Here is a 27,004-nt window from a genome sequence, read left to right as displayed (position 1 = left end):
TCGAGCTTGGTTTTGTGGGGCATTCCCATTATCACGTACTATGGATGAACCTCCCTCTTGTCAAGTATAACTAACATCTTAATTCCGAGCTAGATTCCTAATCTGAAAATTCAGATGATCACGCAAATCGGGTTATGAATCGTACCGAGGGCTTTGTGCTGAACTCAACTAATTTCTTAGATCACCCTCAGACCTACCACTATGATGACTTTCAGTCCAGTAACTTCCATCTGCGAAGCTTACAGCTCGCGGTTGGGGCCGAGGACCTAGATTTTCAACATGTGTCCGTGGGACGTAGGTATTGACAGATGGAGGAGGATTTCTCCTACTGTCTCCATAAGCTGGAATGTCCCGTGTAGGCTGAGGCGGCGTCGGATGTCTTATAGGTGACAGGGGATGCCTTATTGGCGAGGCAATCCTTGTTCCATCAGGGCGAACTAGATTAGCCCGCCTCTGTTCTACCCCATTGTCTCTAGCTCTTGCGCCTGACGATCCGATCGCGATGTAGGAGGGTTTGCTGGAACATTTTGTCTCTGTGAGCCTGACCCAGCTCCTCCTCGTGGATTTCCATAAGCATTCCTAGGAACCTGTGAAAGAGGCACCGAACTTGGGGTTGCAGTTCTAACCGACCAACTGACATGCTGATGACCCCTATGAGGGCCACTGGGTTGAGCATTCTCGCGATCTCGCTTTTTAGGTATAGAACTTGGGGTGGCAGTTCTGACTGATCGACTTGGTTTGGATTGATTATTCCTGTGGGACTTGTAAGACCCACTTTGCCTCTTTCCAACATTAACGTCGGTTGCAAGAGGGGGTAACCAAGCCAAAACCTCCTCAATCTACCTGTTTGCCTTAACGAGATGGCTTCTCAATTGCATGTTTTCCAATTCGACGGAATTTAGGTAGTCTGGGTTTGGATTCGATGGCAATGACGTCGAACTCCTAGTTTCGTCGTGACCTGCCGGTTGCTTTCCCAAACGTTGTTGGATTTCAGGGCCACGCTCGTTTGAAACAGTGGTATGATGGGCCTCCTGCCCACCAGGATGCTCTATCTCATTATCGTGCATTGAACGAGTGAGCACCATGATAAGAATCGAGTGGGATTTGGATGAAGTACTAATTTTTCTCTCAATGAAAGCACCAAACTGTTAACACGGTTTTTCGCCAACAGTGTATTAAGAAATAATAGGGCAAATTAGTGCTTAATAAACCGTAATGAAAAATAAAATGAATTCACTCAATAACACAATGTTTACGTGGTTCAGTGGTTAAAATCTACCTAGTCCACGAGTCAATATTATTGTTATTTCGCTCTCTATTTTGGCAGAGTTTTGGTATTACAGAATAATGGTCCATTTTCCTGTCCAACATTCCCAGTATTTTATAAGGGAATTCCATGGATAGGTTTGGGTAATCGCGTGAGTCAATCACGCATTTACATAATGATTACATTTAATATAAATAATTCTCATTTATATTGGGATATGATTTGATAACAGGATAACATGTTCCTACTATCTCAGATAATAAATATGACAGTCTGGTCATAAATAAACGTATAAAGGGACTCCGAGTCTCTAGGGATCCACGGGTATGCAATATACTAGAATTACCACGAGCTAGATATCTCCTCCAAGCTCGTGCTTCGACAGCTATTTTAATTATGAGCTCGTGCCTCACAACCATTGCATCCTTAGTTCGGAATAAACTCAGGATGTCTTACACCTCGTATGCCCACTGTGAATCTCGAGTTGTCCACGTGGATAAAAGTAGAAATCATTCTCGGCTATTTCTCCGTATATTATTTTTTCTTTTGATGTGGTAAGCTTTGTGAAGTCCACCTAGATCGGGAAGCTATTTCTTTTGATGAGTGGTTGAAAATGCATATTTATTAGGTATTAATTAATAATTTCAATAAATTAATAAAATATATTTTACAATTAAAAATATTTAGTTTGGATTTGATTTGATTTGATTTTTTTTACAGGAATTATGATGCATTTTTACATATGGAAGAAGAGAAAAAGGAAAGGAATTAAATCTAAAAAATAAAGAATAGATAATTGGTAGTTTTGCAAGAAAAGAGGTCAGGAAAACTACGCAAGCCTTGGAGGACCAGCCCAAAACTCCAACCCAACCCATGTAACTCTTCTCCATGTGCGCCTACCAAGTGGTGGCTCCTTGCGTGCCACGTGTTGCGTCCACCAGCTTCCACCCGCGTGACCCGGTCTGCCTGATTCTTTTTCGTCACCTGCGAATAGCTCTGCCTGCCAGTCGTATTGCCCACCTGCCACCTCGGTCATCTGTGTCCATTTTCTCCACATTCTTCTACATGCAAAATAGCAATTATAATTTTGCAATTTCAAATTTTATGATATAGGTATGATAACTTAAAATTTTGTAATATACCAGTTATTATCTAAAATATATATGGCAATTTTAAACTTTTAGACAAAAATATTCATAACATTCAAATATTTATTCTCTCTCAATATAAATTCTCTCTCCCTCTAACATCTATTATTCTCTCATTCTCTTACTTTCTCTATTATTCTAATTTTGTAGTTCTCGAAAAAATACCAAAATTAAAAAAAAATTATCTGAAATCGACTTTTGAGTGAAAAAATATGATCCTTCAAAATTTTCGTCAAATTTTGGAGATTCATATTTTTTCACTCAAATGTCTGTTTCAGATTTTTTTAAAAAAAATTTGGTATTTTTTTCGAGATCTACAAGATTAGAATGAGAGAAAGAGTGAGAGAATGAGAGGTGTTAAAGAGAGAGAGTTCAAATTGAAAGAAAAAATGAGTGTTTGAATGTTAGGGGTATTTAAAAGTTGAAATTGTCATATATTTTGGATAGTAACTTGTGTTGGCATATTAAAAATTTTGACTAAGTTATCATGTATATAACATAAAATTTTCCTTTTGCAATTATAACAACAAAAATAATATTAATAATAAAAATTATTCAAAATATTATATTTATTATTAATATTTATTTATAAATCCCAAAGTTAGTTTAATTGCATTTTAATTATTTTTTGAGTATTTATAAATAAAAGCTAATTTTCCATAATTTTGATGTAATTTTTAGATAGCAAATTTTAATCTCATTTCTCATCTTTTATCTTTTTTCTCTATAATTTTTATGAGAATGTTAGGATGATATTATAAGCACAATAACTTTGTTTGATACTTTTAAGTAACTATGTGCTTCAAGTTTATATATTTAATTGATTTATTTTATTTCATCTTTTTTTCTTCATCATTTTATCTTTTTTTATATTTACTAATAGTATATAGATCTAGTCAATCTCAACAAAATATATATATATACCCTATCTTTTATTGTATTATTGCAATAGTATAGTGTCATTTTAGATTTTTCATTCCAGTAAAGAATTTAACTAATTAATGTCTTTTTTGTGAATCAAATATCAAATGAATGAACATTTCATATAAGTAAATCTTAATATCTTTCCAACTTATTAACATTTATTACATCACACTTTTATCATATATTTATTTATAATATTTCAATCTAAAAAATAACAAAAGTATCACTTATTATCTTTTTCTCCCATTATTTATCTCTTAACGTTATTTATTATTAACTTTTAACTTTGTCCTTTACCTCTCGTGGAATCAATTATTTTTTGACATTAAACAAATATGCAACAAAACATAACACACCAAAATATTATACACATTCACGTGATTATTTTTTAAAATAATAAATCTCATTATAAATAAATATGATTAGTTAAAAAAATTATTTATACATGTTCATGAATACGTCACAAGCATTGCCCTGTACTATTACTCTCTAAAATAAATTGCAAGGGTATTAGTGTTGTTTTCTGATGGTCCTACCAAAAAATAAGAGTATTTATTTATTTTGCCGAGAAAAGAAACTATAGAAAACAAGAGCACTTGTTTTGTCATTCTGAAATATAAATCTTGTGTCAACTTTTCTCCAATTCCAGAATATGGAGATTCTCCTAAGTATCTATAATGACTAAATGGGTATTCCTCTCTAGAAGAGAGGGTCCTATTTAATCTGTAAGAAGCTTGATTACTCCACTGACCTAATCCAAATTTTGGTCCATCCGAAACAAATATTTCAAATATCCGAAGCTCTTCTTTTATTAAGTTACTACAGTAGTATACCATGTCATATATAGTAATGTTACTCAGCTCTGAAGCTAGGCGGCAATGTTTCTTCTGTGAAATACTCCTTTCGCACAGTCTCCACAGAACAAAATCTCACCTACAAATTAAGCAAGTTACTTCATATGAAATGAAAGTACATGCAAACAGGCATGAGTACGAAAGAGAACAAATAAACCAGGTTTCACATCAAGCTGTTTATGTACAACAGTGAATATGATTTAATGTAGCGTCTTAGCACACTACAGCCAAAGATAGTATCAAAAGACTCGAATCTAAACCATGGGTCATACTCAACAAACGACATCCTTCTTGCTATTGTGAAATCGAGAGGACACAATCAAGTAATAGGTAGTGTGCAATTATGGAAGTTTTTTTTTTTTGAAAGCTTAGATAAGCCACGCCTAGATATAAGATACACCCTCCTAACAATTTTACCAACTGATCTTGGAAAAGAGTACAAGTGTGACTTAGGATATACCTAAACTATGTTTTATGAAGATCATTAGTTTGCTTAAAGTATATGAGTGATAACATGGACTACATACCAGAGATGAATATGATTTGAGTAAGGGTTTTGTAAGCTGCCAGATTGGCTGGAACACAAATGGAGCATCCACGAAGAGAACTTGACCCAGTCGTTTAGGATAATAATAGTAGAATACATCAAACTGCAAGTGTAGAGTTTAAAACAGCAAATGAAATTAGTTTGAATGTGAGCATGACTTTCATGCTTAACAAAACAACAAATAAACCTGAAAAGTATTATCTCAACTACGAGAGCATTTAAGGCAGCATGAACATTTTCCTGGCTAACTGAATATTTCAGCAAGACAAGAATGTACAAACACACAATAAGGAAAGAACAAATGCACAATATAACATACGATAATACATTGTGTAATTATGTCTATATATATATATATATAGAGAGAGAGAGAGAGAGAGAGAGAGTAAAAACAGATGATAATAAAGTGGATCACATGACATGAACAAGGACAAGCAGTTTTGGAAAACCATTACACCATTACTAATTTCTTTCCTCCAACATAAAACTCGAAAAAGGACAAGCAGTTTTGTATGTATTACGTACCAAAAATGTTAAGAATCTTATTTCTGCATTCTCTGTACTGAAGCCCCGAAGATCAAGTATGCCAAGTATGCCTTCTCTCCCTGGTGGTAGTTTACTCAATGCTTTTTCAACCAAAAACACACAGAGCCTCTCATTCTCAACTGTATCATTCACCTGCAACACATTGTTATATAGCTCCAATCAAAATTTCCATGCCAAAGATAGATTTGAGCACCAATAAGATAAGAGGTTACAGATCAATCTGACGATTCTTCTCTAATTACAACAGTACTCTTTTAAGTCTCTGATACAATCTACAATCTGAAGAGCCGTATCAGCTTAAAAGAACTAGTGCATCTTATTAACAACCAAATGGACTACACAACACAGGAACATCATCAAGCACTGGACAATTTTTCTAGGACCCAAATGTTAAGCAATAGCCAATTAGTTACTTGGTTGTTAGTTAGTTATAACTAATTGGCACTGTTAGTAGATTAGTTACAGAATTTGTTAGAGTTAGTTTGTTTAGCTTATCCTCTGTATATAAACTCTTGTATTAGCTGTAGTTTTCTGAGTTTGGTGATAAACTTTTTCTCTTATTTCAATCGTAAAAAAAAATATACAAGTATATATAGAAAAGTGAGATATAAAATTCCCTAGAATTTCTCCTAAAAATCAGGCTCTAGATAATACTCACAACTGTCAGATATACAAAATCACTAAAATAGGAAACTAATCCCTAAGAATCAAATATACAGCTATATACACGTTGTACACAAGCCTAGGTTGATATTCTACACTCCCCTCAAGCTAGGCGATATATGTTCTCTATTCCAAGTATATTACACAGTATGGTGAGATTGGGGCGAAACAACGCTATAGTTAGAATGCCTGCTGCTTGTTGCCCAAAAGGAACATAGTTGAGTGTGATAGTCTTGCTTTCAATTTTCTCATTAATGAAGTGCCTATCAATCTCCACATGCTTAGTCCGATCATGGTGGACTAGATTTTTGGCAATTGCAATTGCAGACTGATTGTCACACATGATCTTGATGGAGTCTAATATTTCAATCCTTAGATCGTTCATCAGCCGTTGCAACCAAATTCCTTCAGAAATGCCTAAGGCTAAAGCACGAAGCTCTGCCTCAGCGCTACTCTAAGCTACCAAAGCTTGCTTCTTGCTACGCCATGTCACTAGAATCCCACAAACAAATGAACAATATCCTAAGGTGGATTTTCGGTCAGAAGGGGATCCAGCCCAATCAGCATCTGTATAAACCTCCAAGGTTCGATTTATTGTTTTCTTGAACATTAGTCCTTTCCCAGGATCCTTCTTCAAGTATCTTAGGATACAGTAAACTGCCTCCAAGTGATCTATTGATGGGTTGCTCATAAACTGACTCACAATGCTAACAGCAAAACTTATATTTGGGCGTGTATGAGTTAGATATACCAGCTTACCCACCATGCGTTGGTACTGTCCCTTATCGGTCGCCAACTCATCTATTCGAGGCATCATTTTAGTATTAGGATCCATAGGAGTTTCAACAGGTTTGCACCCAATCATGCCGGTTTCACGCAAGAGATCTAGAACATATTTGCGTTGAGAAACTGAGATTCCCAGTTTGCTTCGTGCAACTTCCATTCCAAGGAAATATTTTAGAACCCCAAGTCTTTGATCTCGAATTCCTTGGACAATTGACTCTTGAGTCTCATCATTTCTTTTTCATAGTTTCTTGTGAGAATTATGTCATCAATGTAGACTTTTAAGACTGATTCTCTCATTGAGGAAATGTTTCACAAATAGGGTATCATCTGCCTGTGTGTATCCATCCTGTTTAAGAACCTTGGTGAATTTATCAAACCACGCTTTAGGAGACTGTTTAAGTCCATATAATGCATTTTGCAGCTTGCAACTTTTCCCTGTGTCTCCGTTGTCTCAAAGCCACAGGGTACATCCATATAGACTTCCTCAATTAGATCTCCATTCAAGAAAGCATTCTTGACATCAAGTTGGAACAGTGGCCAATCGCTATTAGCTGCAATGGTCAACAAGACACGAACTGTATTAAGCTTTGCCATCGGAGCAAAAGTTTCCTGATAATCAATCTCATATGACTGAGTGAACTCTTTTGTCACTAGTCGAGCTTTGTATCTTTCTATACCCCCATTTGCTTTGTGTTTGACTGAGAATATTCATTTACAGCCTACTATTTTCTTCTCAGGAGGAAGTTACGTTAATACCCAAGTACCATTCTTTTCAAGTGCCATATACTCTTCAAGTGTAGCCTTGCGCCATTCTGGAACCTGTAGAGCCTCATACACCGATTTGGGAATGGTGATTCTGTCTAGGGATGTCACAAATGCCCGAAATGTTGGTGATAAATTTGCATAAGAGATGTAATTGCAAATGGGATGTTGAGTGCATGATCGAACACCTTTTCTTTGTGCAATAGGAAGGTCCAACTTTGGATCATATTCTGAATTTAACTAAGAACCAAAATTTGATTCTTCTTGTAGTTCTTTAGGCTCGACTTGGCTTAGGGGAGGCTCTTGACTTTGCTGATTTGGTACAAGCAGATTAGAATTGTTCCTTCTACCATAAAATTTTATGGCATCATCAAGAAGATGAAGATGTCTAGGATAGTCTATGGGAGATTGGGCAATGATGGACTTTTCTGGTGAGGAAGGGGATGCATGTTGGAGGAAATCTGTTCCTGGACTTGAAACTGGAATCGAGATTGGAGTGTTAGATGGAGAAGATAGAGTAGAGGAAAGTGATGGTTGTTCAAGAAGTGAAGACCAATCCCAATTCTGTGATTCACTTGTGTTCTCCCTTGAATTGCAGAATGGGAGTAGAAGGGGTTTTGCTCAAAGAAAGTGACATCCATGGTGTTATAAAATTTTCGAGTAATGGGAAAGAAGCATTTGTAGCCTTTCTGATTGGCAGAATACCCAAGAAATATGCATTTTAGTGCACGAGCATCAAATTTATCACGGAATTGAGAATGAATATGAACAAATGCAGTGCAACCAATAAGTTTAAAGGGGATCTGGGACACGAGACATGAGGTAGGGTATAGATTTTGAAATATTTGTAATGGTGAGCGAAATCTGAGAACACGAAAAGGCATACGATTGATGAGGTAGGTTGCAATTAGAATAGCCTCGCCCCAAAATTTTTTAGGAAGATTGGTTTGAAATTGCAGAGATCGGACAACCTCAAGTACATGACGGTTTTTCCTTTCTGCCACACCATTTTGTTGTGGTGTGTCAACACATGAACTTTGTTGAACAACACCGTGAGATCTGAGATATGGACCAAGACTTGAATTAAAGAAGTCTTTGGCATTATTAGTTTTAAGGATTTGAATTTATGCTCTAAATTGGGTTTTGACCATCACATGGAATTGTTGGAAGATGTGTTTTGTTTCTGATTTTTCTTTCATAAGAAATGTCCAGCATAATCGTGTATGATCATCTACCAATAGTAAAAACCATCTAACACCAGTCATACTAGGAATACGGAATGGTCCCCAAATATCCCTGTGAATCAAAGAGAATGGGTGACTGGGTTTGTAAGATCGTGGTGAATAAGTGTTCCTAGTATGCTTAGCTAATTGACAAACTTCACAATGAAATAAATTGGGATGTTTATTGATAATTAAGGATGGAAACAAACATTGCAAATGCATAAAGTTTGGATGACCTAGACGAAAGTGCCACATCATGACCTCACTTTCCTTATTAAATTGACTAGCAGACATAAGACTATGACTCAATTGAGATTGATAACTGACAGTACAGTTTGAAAGGTGGTTGACAACTAGAGCATAGAGGCCTGCATGAAAATCAACACTGCCAATCATCCTCCCCGAGCTCAAGTCTTGAAAAACACATGATTTGGAGAGAAATTTAGTTGCATAGTTTAAATCTCGGTTCAATTTACTAACAGAGATAAGATTGCAGTCAAATTCAGGCACAAATAATACAGATTGGAGAGTGAGATTATTTAAGAGACAGACGGTTCCAGTGCCAACCACTTTGGCGCGTGTACCATTCACAATACACACTGCTTGAGGGCTGCTGCAAGAAAAGTAAGTTGTAAAAAGTACCTGTCATATGATCGGTTGCGCCTGAGTCAACAATCCAAGAGGATGAGGAGGATTTGACTGCATGAAGTGCCGCATTGTGGGAGTTTTGTGTGGGAACATTGGCCTTTTGTAGGAGTTGCAGGAGAAATTCTAATTGTTCCTTGCTGAAAGGGGCAGGTGGAAGTGTGTCAGATACGACAACATTCCCTTTTGCTTCGCGATCTCGATTTGGCTTCCAATCGGCAAGTTTCCTTGAAGTGGCCAGGTCGTCAACAATGGTCGCACCATGGGCAGCCTTTTCTGCCTCGATTGTCATTTTGGAAACTACTGCGAGCCACGAACACTCCTAAGTCTGGCAGATTGTCTTTGGCAGCTATAAAGGCTGGCATTTCAGGGGTGAAGGCAGGTTGAGGTTGTCCCAACATAACCTGTTTTCGACTCTCCTCTCTTCGAAAGGCCTCTCGCAAACTAGGGAGTGGCTTGGTTCCAAGAATTCTGCCTCTTACTTCATCAAGAGATTTGTCCAGCCCTTTCAAAAATTTAAAGACCCGTTTTTTCACCACAATCTTTTTGAAATGTGCCCTATCTTCTGTGCACTTCCATTCATGTGTCTCAAATAGATCCAGTTGCTGCCAATAACGAGTAACAGAGTTCTCACCTTGACAAAGGTCCTGGAGTGTGCTTTCCACATGAAAAAACTTAGTTGTGTTCTCACTGCTAGAGAAAGTGTCATGTGTTGCATCCCATATATCTTTTGCCGTGGTGTATAGCAAAATTTTTTCTCCTATTTCAGTTGTCATAGAACTAATTAACCATGACATTACCATATTATTCTCAACTCACCAGGTCTTGTATTCAGCACTAGTGGAATTTGGCTTTGGGATATCTTCTGTAAGGTATTCATCTTTGCTCCTTCCGCTTATGAACATCATCATGGACTGGGACCATTGCAGGCAGTTCTGGCCATTCAATTTGTGAGGGATGATGGAGACAAAATTGCTTTTAGCAGTAGGTGGAGGTAGCCGAGAGATTATAGGGTAGCAATAGAGGGATTAGTCATGGATGACTCCTTGGAGGTTTACTCAAGTTCTGTCATGAGGGGATTGCAGGGATTGATCAGAATGAAGAGGCAGAGAAGTCGTCGGAGAAGGACTGGAGTGGGCAGTGCCAGAGAAGGCAACCGAAGTGAAAAAATAATTAGAAAGAGGATCAGATTGTCACTTCTCTGATACCATGTAGTTTTCTGAGTTTGGTGAAAAACTTTTTCTCTTATATCAATCGTAAAAAAAATATACAAGTATGTATAGAAAAGTGAGATATAAAATTCCCTAGAATATCTCCTAAAAATCAGGCTGTAGATAATACTCACAACTGTCAGATATACAAAATCACTAAAATAGGAAACTAATCCCTAAGAATCAAATATACAACTATATACACGTTGTACACAAGCCTAGGTTGAGATTCTACATTAACAATAATTTATACAATACAGAAAATACTTTCATTTACACAAATCTTTCAATTTTTCTTTCGTTTACATGGTATCAGAGTTTCTTAGCCCTAAACCCCTTTCGTCTTCCTCTTCGTTATTCTGGTTATTTTCTCCATGGCTACTCAATACAGAACTTCCAGCACCACCTCCAAGGCGTTGATTTCGTTCAAGCACGCTCTCACCATCAAACTCGATGATCACAACTATCTGCCATGGAAGCACCAAGTTCTTGCGACAGTGAAAGGCCATCATCTAACTAGTTTTCTCCAAACTGATTCAGCTCCAAAAATGTAAGCCTCCACCACCGATCAAGAACATCGTCAAGTCTCCACCGAGTATCAAGACTGGGAAGCTCAAGATCAACTCCTTTCCAGAATCCTTTCATCAATGAATGCCGCAAATGTCTCTCGTGTGGTTCGACATGAAACTTCTGCTCAAACCTGGGAGGCGCTCAAAGAATATTACACTGCTCAAACTAGAGCCAAGATAAGTCAATTCAAAACTCAACTCAGAAACACTAAAAACAATTCGTTACCAATAAGTGAATACTTACTTAAAATCAAGAATCTTGTTGATTTGTTGAACTCTATTAACCATATGCTCTCTTCCGCTGATCATATTGAAGCTATTTTCAATGGCTTACCCAAGGACTATGACATCTTCTTAACCTCCCACAACACCAGATCTGATCCATTCACTGTGGCTGAGGTCGAAGCTCTTCTCATGGCTCAAGAGGCTCGAAATGAGAAATCAGCCAAAGAACTGGATATTACAATTAGCGAAGCAAATCTTGCAACTCAACATGGATCCAATCAATTTTTTCCCACTCCAAGAGGTGGCTTCGAAAAATTTAGGGGAGGATTTCACGATGGCTATCGACAACCATATTCTGCTCCACAACCTCAATACAGCGGCTACTCTCATAGAGACGATACCTCCAGAAATGGTGGCCATGGTTCAGGTTCTTGAGGTGGCCGTTGGACCAATTTTGGCTATCAAAACAAACTTGTATGTCAACTCTGTCAAAAACCAGGGCACACGGTTCTTCAATGTTTCTACAGGTTTGATAAATCTTTCCATGGGCCAAACACCTTTGCTGGTTCAAGTAACAATAACTCAGCACCAATGCAAGCTATGATAGCCACTCCAGACACAGTTGCTGATCAAAATTGGTATCTAGACTCAGGAGCCACAAATCACCTCACTCTAGATGCTCAAAATGTCATCAACATCTCAAAATATCATGGACAAGATCAGATTCTCGTTGGAAATGGCTCAGGTTTGGACATAAAGCATGTTGGTCATTTCACTTTCTTTTCACCATTTACTTCTAAACATCTTATTCTTGATAATATTTTACATGTCCCAGCCATTACCAAAAATCTATTGTCTCGATTTTCTAAATATAACAAAGTCTATTTTGAGTTTCATGATGACTCTTGTTTTGTGAAGGACAAGCATACCAAGAAGATCCAGCTTGCTGGCAAACTTGATCATGGATTATATGTTATTGATCCATCTCAGATTTATTTTCAGGCATCCTCAAAATGCTCCCAGTATCAAGTCACTTCAGCCACTTCTCCTCAAAAATCACCAACACAATTTCCTATTGTTTTGCTGTGTTCTAGTCAAAATGCATCTACTGTAACCTCTGTGTTTCAATTGTGGCATGGGCGCTTGGGGCACCCTTCAACCAAAATTGTGAAATCTATAATGAACCTTTGTAATGTTCACTCAATCAATAAAAATGATTTTGATTTCTGTTCTGCATGTTGCCTTGGTAAAGCTCACAAACTTCCCTTTCCCACTTCTGAAACAGAAAACACCCAACCCTTAGAATTAATTCACTCCGATTTGTGGGGTCTCTCACCAAGTGTCTCATCTTGTGGTTATAGCTATTACATCAATTTTGTAGATGCATTTAGTAGGTATACTTGGATTTACTTGTTACGTAACAAATCTGAACCCCTTCCGACATTTCTGTTGACAGTTATAAGAAAATAGGTTTTAATGTTTTGATCTTTGGGATTCCTGGGAATAGGAATCGGTACCTATTCTTGTATTTAATGTAATTACTTATGTATTTCCTATATATACCTCTAGTCCTAGGTTGTACAAGATATCAGAAAATAAAATATACAGTAAGAAACAGTTTTTTCCTCACCATTTCATCATGGTATCAGAGCTGTAAGGCTCGATTCTGTCCCCCTCTCAGCTTTCCTCCATTTTTTCCGGCGGTCGTCCCTCCTTCCAGTCGCAAACCAATCCGGCGACACTCCAAGCCTCCGGCGAAGTCATTTGGCACCTGCTCCGGTGCTCAACCTCCAGTCGCTCCTCTCCGGCGTCATCTCCAGCGTCTCGGCCAGTCCATTCCGGCGGCAGTCCAGTCCGGCGGCACTACAGTCGGACCCCCGTAGCCCTCAGCAGCTCTCGGCTCCACTCTCGGCACAGAAGCTCTCAGCCCCGTAGCCCTCCTATAGTCTCTCTGTGATGTCGAACAGTGAGGAGGTTACTTCTTAAAATATTGGGCCTCACTCAACCCAGCCCAATGAAGGTAACCCTAACCCCAACTCAGCCCACGCTCAGCCAAGTCAGCCCATTGGGTCTATGGGCTCTCTTTATAACCTTGATAGTGGTTCACTTAATATTACAGCCCATAAACTTGATGGCAAAAATTATTTACAATGGGCCCAATCTGTCAAACTTGTTATTTGTGGTCGTGGTAAATTAGGATACATTACTGGTGATCTCCCTGCACCTCTTTTCAATGATCCTACATACAAGGTATGGCAAGCTGAAAATTCTATTGTACTTGCATGGTTAATTAATTCAATGGACTCAAAAATCAGCCGCAGATATCTATTCTTTAAGACTGCTAAGGAGGTGTGGGACGCTGCCCGGAAAATGTATTCTGACCTTGGTAACGCCTCTCAGATTTTCGAAATTCGTACCAAGCTTAAAGAAATCAAGCAAGGTAATCAAACTGTTACCCAATATTTTTCCGACTTACAAGACTTGTGGCAGGAGCTCGATTTGTATCTGGATACCACACCACTATGTGCTAACTGCACTACAATCCAGTGGCAGCAGTTAGAGAAAGAACGGGTCTTTGACTTTCTTACGGGGTTAAACAGTAATCTTGATGAAGTTAGAGGTCGTCTGGTAGGTCGTGCCCCATTTTCTGACACTGAAGAAGCCTTCCCTGAGGTTAGACGTGAAGAAGCACGTCGTCGTGTCATGCTCACTACTCCTGACCTGCAGCCCATTGAAAGCTCAGCTCTCGTATCAAAATCTGGCCCTCCACCACATGGCAGATCCACTCCCGACCCTCGACCTAATCGTAAGGGTGATCGACCTTGGTGTGATCACTGCCAACGTCACGGTCATACTCGATCTACTTGTTGGGTTATTCATGGTAAACCACCCAATTGGACCCCTCGCCGCCAAAATGAAAGAAAGGCCTATCAAACTTAAACTGAGAGTACCAATGATCAGAATAGTGCTGGTACCCCTTCATTCAGTAAGGAACAACTTGCCCACCTATACACTCTTTTGAGTCAATCATCCATAAAACCCAGTTCCGGTCCTGAGACTCATAGTGCATCTGTTGCACACTCTGGTAATTTTTCTTCCACCTCCAACACACCATGGATCATCGATTCGGGCGCCACTGATCACATGACAGGTTTACCACATTTGTTTGATACTTATTCTCCATGTTCCACTAAATCTAGTGTCACAATTGCAAACGGCACCCATTCTCCTATTATTGGAATAGGCACTATTAAATTATCTGCTGACCTCATTCTTAAATCAGTACTTTATGTTCCTTCTTTGAAATGCAATTTAATCTCTGTCCAAAAATTAACCAGTGATAATCATTGCTTCGCTAAATTCATGTCAAATTCTTGTCAATTTCAGGATCTATCATCGGGGAGGATGATTGGCAGTGCTAGGGTTCATAACGGACTTTATTTCTTTGAAGGACAACATCCAGTTAACGAGCTCTCTTCTCTACTACGTTTGGGTTCAAGTTCTATTTCTAATTCTTGTTCAAGTTCATCGTTTGTTTCAAACTCTGTTTCAAAAACAATTATGTTATGGCATTGTCGACTTGGGCATCCAAGTTTTTTATATTTAAAACACTTATTCCCATCGTTTTTTGTAAATAAGAATATTACTGATTTTCATTGTGATATTTGTCAATTTGCCAAGCACACACGAATTTCATTCCCTCACAAAATATATACACCTTCAAACCCATTCTCTCTAATTCATAGTGACATATGGGGACCTTCCAAGGTCAATACTTCTCATGGTAAGCGATGGTTTATCTCTTTCATTGATGATCACACACGTCTCACTTGGGTCTATCTTCTTAAAAGTAAGTCTGAAACATGCCAAATTTTTCAGAACTTTCATCAAATGATCCAAACACAATACCAAACACCTATAAGAATACTCCGTACCGACAATGGTACTGAATATTTCAATACCACTCTTGGTCCCTATCTTCTCAAAAATGGGATTGTCCATCAAAGCTCGTGTGTTGATACTCCGCAACAGAATGGAGTTGCTGAACGCAATAATCGCCATCTCTTAGAAGTAGCTCATGCTCTTATGTTCACTATGCATGTCCCTAAACATCTTTGGGGCGATGCTATCCTTACTGCTGCTTATCTCATTAATCGCCTCCCTAGACGATCCCTTCAGTTCAAAACACCATATTCTGTTCTTCAATCTCTACATCCTCACATCTCTACAAATACTCTACCTGTTAAAGTATTTGGTTGCACTGCTTTTGTGCATGTTCACTCCCACCATCGGAGTAAATTTGATCCTAGAGCCATTAAGACTGTGTTTTTGGGTTACTCTCCTACCCAAAAAGGTTATCGGTGTTATTGTCCCATCACCAAAAAAACATTCATCTCATGTGACGTCACATTTTTCGAGGATACTCCTTACTTCACTCCTACATCGCTTCAGGGGGAGTCCAACCATCACCAGCAAGAAGCTCAGTGGTCGTGGGGGTTAGAATTACCCTTAACAACTATTTTTCCATTTACTTCTTCCACTCCACTTTCTTCTGAACCAAATATCCAGACTCTCCCTCCTAAACAAGAAAATCCACCAACCTCTCCTAAAAACACTGAACCAGAAGAACATCCTCAAGACCAAAACATACAGAAAGAGATTCAGGTGTATTCCAGGAGAAATAAACAAGTTATGAATCCTCAGCACAGTCAAACGCCCAATCCGGTGATGGAACCGCTTCCCTCAAAAGATCCAGGTATTCTCCAATCTAACAAACAGTCAGATCTAGATATTCCTATTGCATTAAGGAAAGGAACTAGATCATGTACCCAACACCCCATTTCAAAGTTCATTTCTTACTCAAAATTGTCATCTCCATTTAAAGCTTTCACCTCGAATCTATCAAATATTGTGATTCCCAGGAATATTGAAGAAGCTCTTGATTCTCCTCAGTGGAAAGCAGCAGTGCTTGAAGAAATAAGAGCACTTAAACATAATGGAACGTGGAAATTAGTAGAGTTACCACCAGACAAGAAGGTAATAGGGTGCAAATGGGTGTTCACCGTCAAATTCAATGCAAATGGATCTATTGAGAGGTACAAAGCTCGGCTAGTTGCCAAGGGGTTTACTCAAACTTATGGAATTGACTACACGGAAACATTCGCTCCAGTTGCCAAACTCAACACTATCAGAGTTCTTCTCTCACTAGCGGTTAACATGGATTGGGAATTACATCAGCTTGATGTAAAAAAATGCGTTCTTGAATGGGGAACTTGAAGAAGAAGTGTATATGAGTCAGCCTCCGGGATTTGAAGAATCTCTCAAGACAACCATAGTTTGCAAACTGAACAAATCTCTCTACGGCTTGAAACAATCTCCCCGAGCATGGTTCAATCGTTTCCTGAAAGTTGTCAAAGGGCTTGGATACATACAAGGCCAGACTGATCACACTCTCTTTGTCAAACACTTAGGAAGTGAAAAAATTGCGGTACTAATCGTATATGTTGATGACATAATTATCACTGGTAATCACATTGAGGAGATAAACTCAATCAAAGAAATGTTGGCAAAGGAGTTCGAAGTCAAAGATCTCGGTGCTCTCAAATATTTTCTGGGTATGGAATTTGCTAGAAGTAAAAAAGGTATTTCTGTGTCACAGAGAAAATACACTCTAGATCTTCTAAAGGAGACAGGAATGCTCGGAAGCAGACCCAGCAAAACTCCAATTGAGCTCGGAGACAAAAAGAAAATGTTTGAAGGAAGTCCAGTTGACAAGGGGAAGTACCAACAGTTGGTAGGAAAACTCATCTACCTCTCACATACTAGACCCGACATTGCTTTTGCAGTGAGTCTAGTCAGTCAATACATGCATGATCCGTGTCAAGGATATCTCAATGCAGTGTATCGAATTCTGAGATATCTCAAGCAAACTCCAGGAAAGGGTCTTTTTTTCAGGAAGACAACTGAGAGAAAAGTTGAAGTGTTCACAGATGCAGACTGGGCTGGTTCAATTGATGATAGAAAGTCTACATCTGGATATTGCACAATGGTATGGGGAAATGTAACCACATGGCGAAGTAAAAAGCAAACTGTGGTTGCAAGAAGCAGTACAGAAGCAGAATATAGAGCCATGGCTCATGGAGTGTGTGAAGCTATATGGATCAAACGTCTACTAGAAGAATTGAAGATTAAATATGAAGCCCCTATTCAGCTTTACTGTGATAACCAATCTACTATCAGCATTGCACATAACCCTATACATCATGACAGAACCAAACACGTGGAAGTTGACCGTCACTTCATCAAAGAAAAAATTGACAGAGGAGTTATCAGCATTAGATATGTGCATACTAATCAACAGCTTGCTGATATTCTCACAAAGGGACTATCTGAACAAACATTTGATTTTCTTGTAAACAAGCTTGGACTCATCAATATCTATAGTCCAGCTTGAGGGGGAGTGTTGACAGTTAGAAGAAAATAGGTTTTAATGTTTTGATCTTTGGGATTCCTGGGAATAGGAATCGGTACCTATTCTTGTATTTAATGTAATTACTTATGTATTTCCTATATATACCTCTAGTCCTAGGTTGTACAAGATATCAGAAAATAAAATATACAGTAAGAAACAGTTTTTTCCTCACCATTTCATCAATTTCTCATTTTCAAAAAACAAGTAGAGTTGCAATTTGGGTTACCTATCGATGCCTAACAATCTGATGGGGGTGGGGAGTTTAAAGCCTTTGACAAATTTTTATAACAAATCGGTATCATTCACAAGCTGCCTTGTCCACACACTCACGAACAAAACGGTGTTGTTGAAAAAAACACTGTCATATAGTTAAAAGTGGCTTGTCCTTGTTAGCCCATGCACATATGCCTCTAAAATTATGGGATGAAGCTTTTAGGACAGCTGTGTACTCGATAAATAGACTGCCTATACCCAAACTTCAATCTTTGTCGCCCTTTCAAATTCTATTCCACAAACAGCCTAACTACTCCTCACTCAAAACCTTTGGATGTGCTTATTACCCAAACTTGAGACCCTATAATAGACATAAGTTACAATTTAGGTCTGAACAATGTACCTTTTTGGGATACAGTATCTGCCATAAAGGCTATAAATGCCTAAGCTCAGATGGTAGAGCATACTTGTCTCGTGATGTAAAATCTGATGAGCACACTTTTCCTTTTCTTACAAAGACAGCAAGCTCAAGAGTCTTATCCTCTACTCCTATCATCCTTCCCTCAGCCTCATCACCAATATTGAGTCCTCCTTCGTCCTCCAACACTCCGTCAAATTCTTCCCACTCAAACCAACATGTTGCTATGTCTAATTCTGATTCTTTTTCAACTAACTCTAATCCTAATCTGATTTCTGTTGAGGTTCTTGATACTTGTGCAGCTGAAGTAGGTCTGAATGGTGCAAGTGTTGCCCAAACAGCTGCTGAAGGTCCTTCACACTCCACCAGTCCTATTGCTACAGATGCCATTGTTTCTATTTCACCTCCAACAGCTCCACCAACAAATAATCACTCTATGCAAACCAGGTCCAAGAGTGGAATTCATAAGCCCAAAGTGAATCTCTCTACACTTGTTCCTACATCTGCTCGTGAAGCTTTAAAAGAAGACAAGTGCAAAACAGCAATGCTTGAAGAGTTGGCAGCTTTGCAAAAGAATAACACATGGTCCTTGGTTTCTTTACCTGAGGGAAGACAACCTGTAGGAAGAGAATGCCATTGGCTCCATTAACAAGTACAAAGAACGATTAGTAGCGAAAGGATTCCATCAGCAAGGTGGTTTTGATTTCTCTGAGACGTTCAGCTCTGTGGTGAAACCGATCACTATAAGAGTAGTTCTTACTTTGGCTTTGTCAAAAGGGTGGCCTATTCATTAATTGGATGTAAATACTGCGTTTCTAAATGGCGACTTAAGTGAGGAAGTATACATGCAACAACCTCCTGGACTTGAAGATCTTAGCAAGCCTAATGATGTGTGTCGGCTTCACAAAGCCCTATATGGCCTCAAACAGGCTCCAATGGCCTGATTTGACAAACTTGCTGCTGCGTTAGTGGCTTTTGGTTTTGTTTCCTCTCGAGATGATCACTCATTGTTACTAAGGTACACTCCTACTCACATAACTATGATATTGGTGTATGTGGATGACATTTCAATCACTAGAAGTTGTTCTACCACCTTCTCCTCTTTAGTTTCTTCACTCAATCAAACTTTTACCGTAAAAGATCTTGGTGAAGTTAACTACTTTCTTGGCATAGAGGTCTCGTATACAGAAAATGGTCTTCAACTTTCTCAGTCCAAATATCTTAAAGATGTCTTAGCCCGTGCAAAGATGCAATTTGCTAAGCCCCACTCTTCTCCAATGAACAATGGTCTAAGATTCTCAGCTTTTGGTAGTGATCCGATTGAAAGACCTCAGTTTTATAGATCCATTGTGGGTGCCTTACAATATTTGACAGTAACAAGGCCTGAAATTGCTTTTAGTGTCGATAAGGTGTGTCAATTTATGCACTCTCCATTGCAATCTCATGAGTGTGCTGTGAAGAGAATTTTGACATATCTCTCAGGTACTACAGATCATGGTTTGCACATTAGAAAGTCAAATAGCCTTGACTTAGTGGGGTTTTGCAATGCAGATTGCGCTGCTAATCCTGATGATTCAAGGTCAACAAGTGGGCATTGTGTATTCTTTGGACCCACTCTCATTGCTTGGCAGTCAAAGAAAAAGCAGATCATTTATCCTCAACCGAAGCTTAGCCAACATTACAGCAGAACTTACGTGGATAAAGTCTTTGTTACGTGAACTCAGAGTACCTCCACCTCACTCACCAATAATTTGGTGTGACAATCTCAATACAGTAATGCTTGCTGCCAATCCTGTTCTCCATGCCTGAACCAAGAATATCGAATTGGACTTGTACTTTGTTAGAGAAAAGGTGTTGAGCAAAGAATTAGATGTCAGACATGTTCCTGCTTATAATCAGATTGCAGATTGCTTCACAAAGCCCATTTTCTTAGAGACAATCTCAAAGTTGAATCTCTTTCAACTCTGAGTTTGAGGGGGCTGTTAAGCAATAGCCAATTAATTACTTGGTTGTTAGTTAGTTATAACTAATTGGCACTGTTAGTAGATTAATTATAGAATTTGTTAGAGTTAGTTTGTTCAGCTTATCCTCTGTATATAAGCTCTTGTATTAGCAATAATTTATACAATACAGAAAATACTTTCATTTACACAAATCTTTCAATTTGTCTTTCGTTTACACCAAATAACGATAATCATAATTGCAGGAAAGAAATCTTAACGAGCAACTGTCTCATAGACCCAAAACATTCAAAGGCGAAAACGAGAGCATGTAATTCAACTTTACAACTTACAGACGGAATATGCTTGGATGCCACCACTACGAGCACTGGTCTATCATTGACATCTAGAAAGTCATGTACGTATCCTTTTCCAGTCTCAGCCATTCTTTTTACTGAATCTTCAGTCAATTCGGACACTCCAAATTCTTGACGCCATTTCTTTTAGTTGATGATGGAAAACTCAAAACATAAACTTCCTTTCAAAATCCCATTATATATTTCTCAAAATTTTAATCTGTCATAAATTCATTGTACCAAAAAAAAAAACCTCAAACAAGCTAAGAAATATTAGCTAACAAAAACAAGGAAAAGAAAAACACTTTTGCTTATTAACAATGTTTCAAGTAAATGATTGAGAAAAGATTACATTTTTAGTTATATCTATTGCAAGCGAATTACGGATTCGTGGAGAGGATACAATAGCTTTGGACAATTTGAACACGGTTTCTTCGACAGAAAACTTCCTGTCTTTAAGGAACCAGAGGATCATATCTTCATCATCTCTTCCATTTTTCCCAACCGGAAGATAATGATGATCTTTCTCAAGCTTCTCTTTCACTTCCAGAACTAGCTGCACAGCTTGAAAAGGCCACAAAAGTTGCAACAATAGATTTCAACAGTAATAATTAACCTAATTATTCAATATATGCATCTTTTCTTTTCTTTTCTGGGCAATTAAACAGAAAGAAACGAGAAGAGAAGAGAGAGTAGGAGTGAGAATACCTTGCGAGAATCGTTCCGGATGGAAATGGAGCTCCGAACTGAGAATCTGGTTGTGGTGGTAGCAGGTTTGTGTGAAATTGGAGGGAGAAGAGAATGGCGAAGCGGATTGGGATTACAGAGTCGGAGAGCCATTGAAAATTTGAATTGAAATCAGTGTGATTTTGGCCAACCCAAGTGATAACATAACAGCTTGGTTGAGGTGGGCAATGCAAAGAGGGTGAAACCCGTCCACGTGTATTATATATATTTTATTACATTTGCTATTTTGGTGGAAAAACATTTTTTAACATATATATTTAACATTTAGTTTACATTAATATTTAAATTAAACCACAATTTTAATGAATCAAAATCATACAAAATAAATATGACTGAAGAAAATATAAATATGAAAAGAGGTGATTTTATAAATAATTAGATAATAATATTAATAAAAATAAATTATAAAAAAATACAGTATTTGATGCAAAATTAAGACAGAAAAAATAAATTTTAAAATGTTATAAGAGGTTTATAATAGAGTGAGAAAAAATTAAGATGTCAATAGAATTATCCTAAAACTAGTTTTCCTATACAGTAAAAAATATAAAACTATGACTAGCAGATATGAAGAGCTAGTGTTAAAGAATAATTGTGATTGAATTAGTACATTTTATACATGTATTTTGGACAAATAATAATAGGGAAATTTTAATATATAGGCTTGATAAAAGTTATAATTACAAATAAATACTAGGCATATTAATATTTACAAAATAATGCTAATTTTTTGTACATTACCCAAAATGCCCTTTTCACTTCTTCCTCATTCTCATTTCTCTCTTCTCTCTTCTCTCTTCTCTCTTCTCTCTTCCCTCTCTCTCTCTCTTATTTCACTCTCTCTCACCTCACAACACAACCACCACACTAAATATTATATTTCGAACAGATTTGGACATGATTTTTGGGTTTTTTTTGCGATTTTTTTCAGATCTGAAACTCTGAAATCTGTAAAAAAACGACACTGCTCGATGGTGGTTCGATGGTGCTCGATGCCAGCTCGATGAGACCTTCAAAATCATGATTTTTCATGAAAAAATGACTTAGCTCGATGGTGGTTCGATAGTAGTTCGATAGTGGCTCGATGGTGATCGATGCCAGCTCGATGAGACCTTCAAAATCATGATTTTTCATGAAAAAATGACTTAGCTCGATGGTGGTTCGATGGTAGCTCGATAGTGGTTCGATAGTGCTCGATGGTGCTCGATGCAATTCTTGTAAGAGACATAATTTTTCACTCGGGTATCCGTTTGGGGTGATTTTTTTTTTGATTTTGGGTATTTTTTCAAGATCTACACGTTTGAAATGTTAATATGCACATTTAGGAAGTTTAAAACATAAAAATATACCAAAAGATGTCTTAACCATGAGGTATGTTTGCACTTTTGTATTTTTTACAAGTGTTAAACTTCACAAATGTGCATATTAACATGTCAAACGTGTAGATCTTGAAAAAATACCCAAAATAAAAAAAAAATCACCCCAAACGGACACCCGAGTGAAAAATTATGTCTCTTACAAGAATTGCATCGAGCACCATCGAGCACTATCGAACCACCATCGAGCTAAGTCATTTTTTCATGAAAATCTTGATCTTGAAGGCCCCAGCGAATGGTGGCTCGATGCCAGCTCGATGAGACCTTCAAAATCATGATTTTTCATGAAAAAATGACTTAGCTCGATGATGGTTCGATGGTAGCTCGATAGTGGCTCGATAGTGCTCGATGGTGCTCGATGCAATTCTTGTAAGAGACATAATTTTTCACTCGGGTATCCGTTTGGGGTGATTTGTTTTTTGATTTTGGGTATTTTTTCAAGATCTACACGTTTGACATGTTAATATGCACATTTAGGAAGTTTAAAACATAGAAATATACCAAAAGATGTCTTAACCATGAGGTATGTTTGCACTTTTGTATTTTTTACAAGTGTTACACTTCACAAATGTGCATATTAACATGTCAAACGTGTAGATCTTGAAAAAATACCCAAAATCAAAAAAAAAATCACCCCAAACGGACACCCGAGTGAAAAATTATGTCTCTTACAAGAATTGCATCGAGCACTATCGAACCACTATCGAGCTACCATCGAACCACCATCGAGCTAAGTCATTTTTTCATGAAAAATCATGATTTTGAAGGTCTCATCGAGCTGGCATCGAGCACCATCGAGCCACTATCGAACTACTATCGAACCACCATCGAGCAAAGTCATTTTTTCATGAAAAATCATGATTTTGAAGGTCTCATCGAGCTGGCATCGAGCACCATCGAACCACCATCGAGCAATGTCGATTTTTTGCAGATTTCAGAGTTTCAGATCTGAAAAAAATCGCAAAAAAAACCCAAAAATCATGTCCAAATCTGTTCGAAATATAATATTTAGTGTGGTGGTTGTGTTGTGAGGTGAGAGAGAGTGAAATAAGAGAGAGAGAGAGGGAAGAGAGAAGAGAGAAGAGAGAAGAGAGAAGAGAGAATGAGGAAGAAGTGAAAAGGGCATTTTGGGTAATGTGCAAAAAATTAGCATTATTTTGTAAATTTTAATATGCCTAGTATTTTTTTGTAATTATAACTTTTATCAAGGATACATATTAAAATTTCCCTAATAATATAACTAACTTTCTCTTCTCACAATTCTATTAATAAATATTATTTCTCCTAAATACAATTAGTCTCATAACATTGTCTTGTAATTCATTGCCTAATCACTTCTATGTTAAAATCATTCGTAACATTGAATTGCGTTCAATACTTAGTGGGTTTGAAAAAAAGAGATGAGTAATGAAGAAGAATGTTCCTCCATAAACCACATAGGTATGATACTTCAAAGATATTTATCAGCCACTATGTTGACCATTCTGGATGTATGGGGTTATATACACAAATAATATGACTCTACATCATTAAAATAATTTCACCTATTTTTCATGATTAATATACCATAGTATTACAATTTGAAACACCTGCAATGGTTTTTCTTTTAAAAAGTAATAGCATATCAAGAAAAGGGATGAATAGCATCAAATAACTTTCATCTCAAACTGTCTTTGAAGTTCATAGCACCTACTGTAAAACTTGATGTCGAATAGCTAATGGCACAACCTAATACAAATTGCAATTTCTAATGCTATCATGCTTATGTGCAGTATAAAATAGTACTGCTACTTTCTTCTCTTTAATAGGAATAAGATAAGAAATATCACCAATTGAGTGCCAATGGCAGCAACAAAATAGATATATTCATCACAAAACTATGCCTACAACTGTTAATAGTAGCAATTACTTTCTCAAAACTCCCTTAATTAACATCATAAAAGCTAAGAGAAAAAATAATTGAGTAGACATCATGGTTCAGAAGTCAAACAAACAAGATACTAAAATCTAAACAGAATAACAAATAAATTCAATATTCCCATATATACATGTTGATAATAATACAAGTTCAAACACAATAACATGTTGGAAAAATTATATTTTATATATAATAAATAGCCAATTTAGGCTAATGTGTGAATGGAAAATTGATGCCTTAAATGTGTCCATTGATAGCTGCTAATAAATGCAGATTTGGTCAATGATGTAATTACCATAATAATGGTGAATATTCTTATCGATATCAGAAATTATGGTAAAGATTGTGATTGATCAATATCACTAATTTTGGGATTTTTGGCATTAATTCCCTTGTGTCCACACTTGGTATTCCACCCCATATGAAGCCTATAAAAAGAGGCTTCACCTTTCATTATAGACACACCAACAAAAAGAGTCACTCACTAAAAAGCTCTATTGTCTTCTTCTTCTTTGTTTTTCGTAAGTCTTAAGGTGATAGAGTGAATGTATTAATTCGAGTTCGCTGGAGTAATGAAAGTGGTGTATTCCTCTACTCATTAGTCGTTGTATCCTGGGAAGTGGTTGCTCACGTATCCTTTAACACCAATCAGGTAGAGGGGGCAAATCTGCTTTAAGGAAAGCGTGTTTTACGTGCCTCGGCTTTCTTTTCACTTATCAGTTTTATAATTTATTATTTTGTATTTATTTTTCTATTCTTCAATAATAATATATTATTATGTTTGTTAATTTTCTCCATTCTCTTTATTTAAATTTCTAACAATCTTAAAGTAGATTTGACTCATTTGGAGAAGACGAACATATTGAAGGGCGGAAAATATTTCATTTTTTTTGTTTTGCCATTCAATCAGTGTTGATTAGATTTCTTTATATATGTTTTCACTGTCTTTTTACACTGCCAATTTTATTTATGTATGTATATCCTGTCTACTATATATTTGCACCGTTTTCTGGCAAGGTTAATTATTTTAATTTTGATATTTACAATACATTGTATATATTCAATTTATTTGCCACATTTATTAATCTTGCATATTTTGATTAACATGTACAGTATTTATACATAATATATGTATTTTATTCACTTATTTCATTATTTTATGCATGTTAATTAATAATATATATGGAAGCATGTATACTTAGTATGTTTAGTATTTGATTTTTTATATTGGTATGCATAAGTGTATTTATATTTTTTTTGTCCTTTATATATATATATATATATATATGCATGATATGTACTCGTTTTCTTTTATACTGATATATTTCATGTGATACATATATATACCTTATATATACACATAAAATTATATATATATAATGAATATATATTTTTTGGTATATATATATATACCTTATATAGATATACAATTATATATATATGTATATAATTGAATTTTTTTTTAATGCATGTTATTGCTATCATTACCATCATATATGAGTTATTGATTTATTTTGTCTTACAAAATATAAATTTTAGTTAATAAACACGTTAATTTGTTTATTCTATTGCCATTCTACATTAAACTAATTCTGTTACGAGAATTATGATACAAATATTGATAAACCCATTCTACTATATTATACACATATGCATGAAATTCTATATGTACAGTTACATATATATGTTCACATATATATATTTGTTCGCAGCCTTAAACTGTAATATCCATGTATTTATATTTGTTTATATATTAAATATATTATGCATGCTATATTTACATATTATGTTTAATGGATATGTAGTTTCCATGTGCAAATTTATATTGTTTTACGATATAAATTTATATGTACTTATTTCTCCAAGTATTATGTAACCAATCAGATATGGCTGAAAATATGGATGTCATTGCTACTGGAAGCATTGAAGGATCTCCCCGAACTCCAGCTTCAACCACCAAGGACCAATCTAAGGGTCAGGCTGTGCAAGTTTCGGTACCATTGGTACCAACGGTCTCATCGGTTCTTGTGAACCATAATGAGAAACCGGATAAGTTCACTGGGGTGAACTTTAAAACGTGGCAGCAGAAAATGCTTTTCTATCTGACAACATTGAATCTTGCGAGATTCTTAAAAGAGGATCCTCCCTTTATTGGAGAGGATGAGATAGATGTACAAACTCAGCAAGCAATTGA

At 36.9% G+C, this 27,004-nt stretch overlaps 1 protein-coding gene across 1 annotated transcript; it reads right to left on the bottom strand.

Moving 5' to 3' along the window:
- Positions 1 to 3,872: 3,872 nt before the first annotated feature.
- Positions 3,873 to 21,674, bottom strand: LOC133830276 (CRAL-TRIO domain-containing protein C3H8.02). The gene is made up of 6 exons (XM_062260211.1): positions 21,478 to 21,674; positions 21,173 to 21,325; positions 20,767 to 20,913; positions 5,266 to 5,418; positions 4,721 to 4,843; positions 3,873 to 4,272 (listed from the first exon to the last, which is right to left on the bottom strand). The coding sequence occupies exons 1-6, from the start codon at positions 21,607 to 21,609 to the stop codon at positions 4,192 to 4,194; spliced, it is 789 nt and encodes a 262-aa protein (XP_062116195.1). The 5' UTR covers positions 21,610 to 21,674; the 3' UTR covers positions 3,873 to 4,191.
- Between the last annotated feature and the right edge of the window lie 5,330 nt (positions 21,675 to 27,004).

The sequence above is a fragment of the Humulus lupulus genome, chromosome 4, assembly GCF_963169125.1.
Source record: "Humulus lupulus chromosome 4, drHumLupu1.1, whole genome shotgun sequence".
Lineage (NCBI taxonomy): Eukaryota > Viridiplantae > Streptophyta > Magnoliopsida > Rosales > Cannabaceae > Humulus > Humulus lupulus.
The sequence above is the reverse complement of the archived record's forward strand: the minus strand, read 5'-3'. Positions and strand labels throughout refer to the sequence as shown.

Coding starts and splice junctions, on each gene's coding strand:
- LOC133830276 (XM_062260211.1), bottom strand. CDS start 21,609: ATGGCTCTCCGACTCTGTAATCCCAATCCGCTTCGCCATTCTCTTCTC. Junction 20,914..21,172: donor TCAAATTGTCCAAAGCTATT/GTATCCTCTCCA, acceptor ATCAACTAAAAG/AAATGGCGTCAAGAATTTGG. Junction 4,273..4,720: donor TCAAATCATATTCATCTCTG/GTATGTAGTCCA, acceptor CTTAATTTGTAG/GTGAGATTTTGTTCTGTGGA.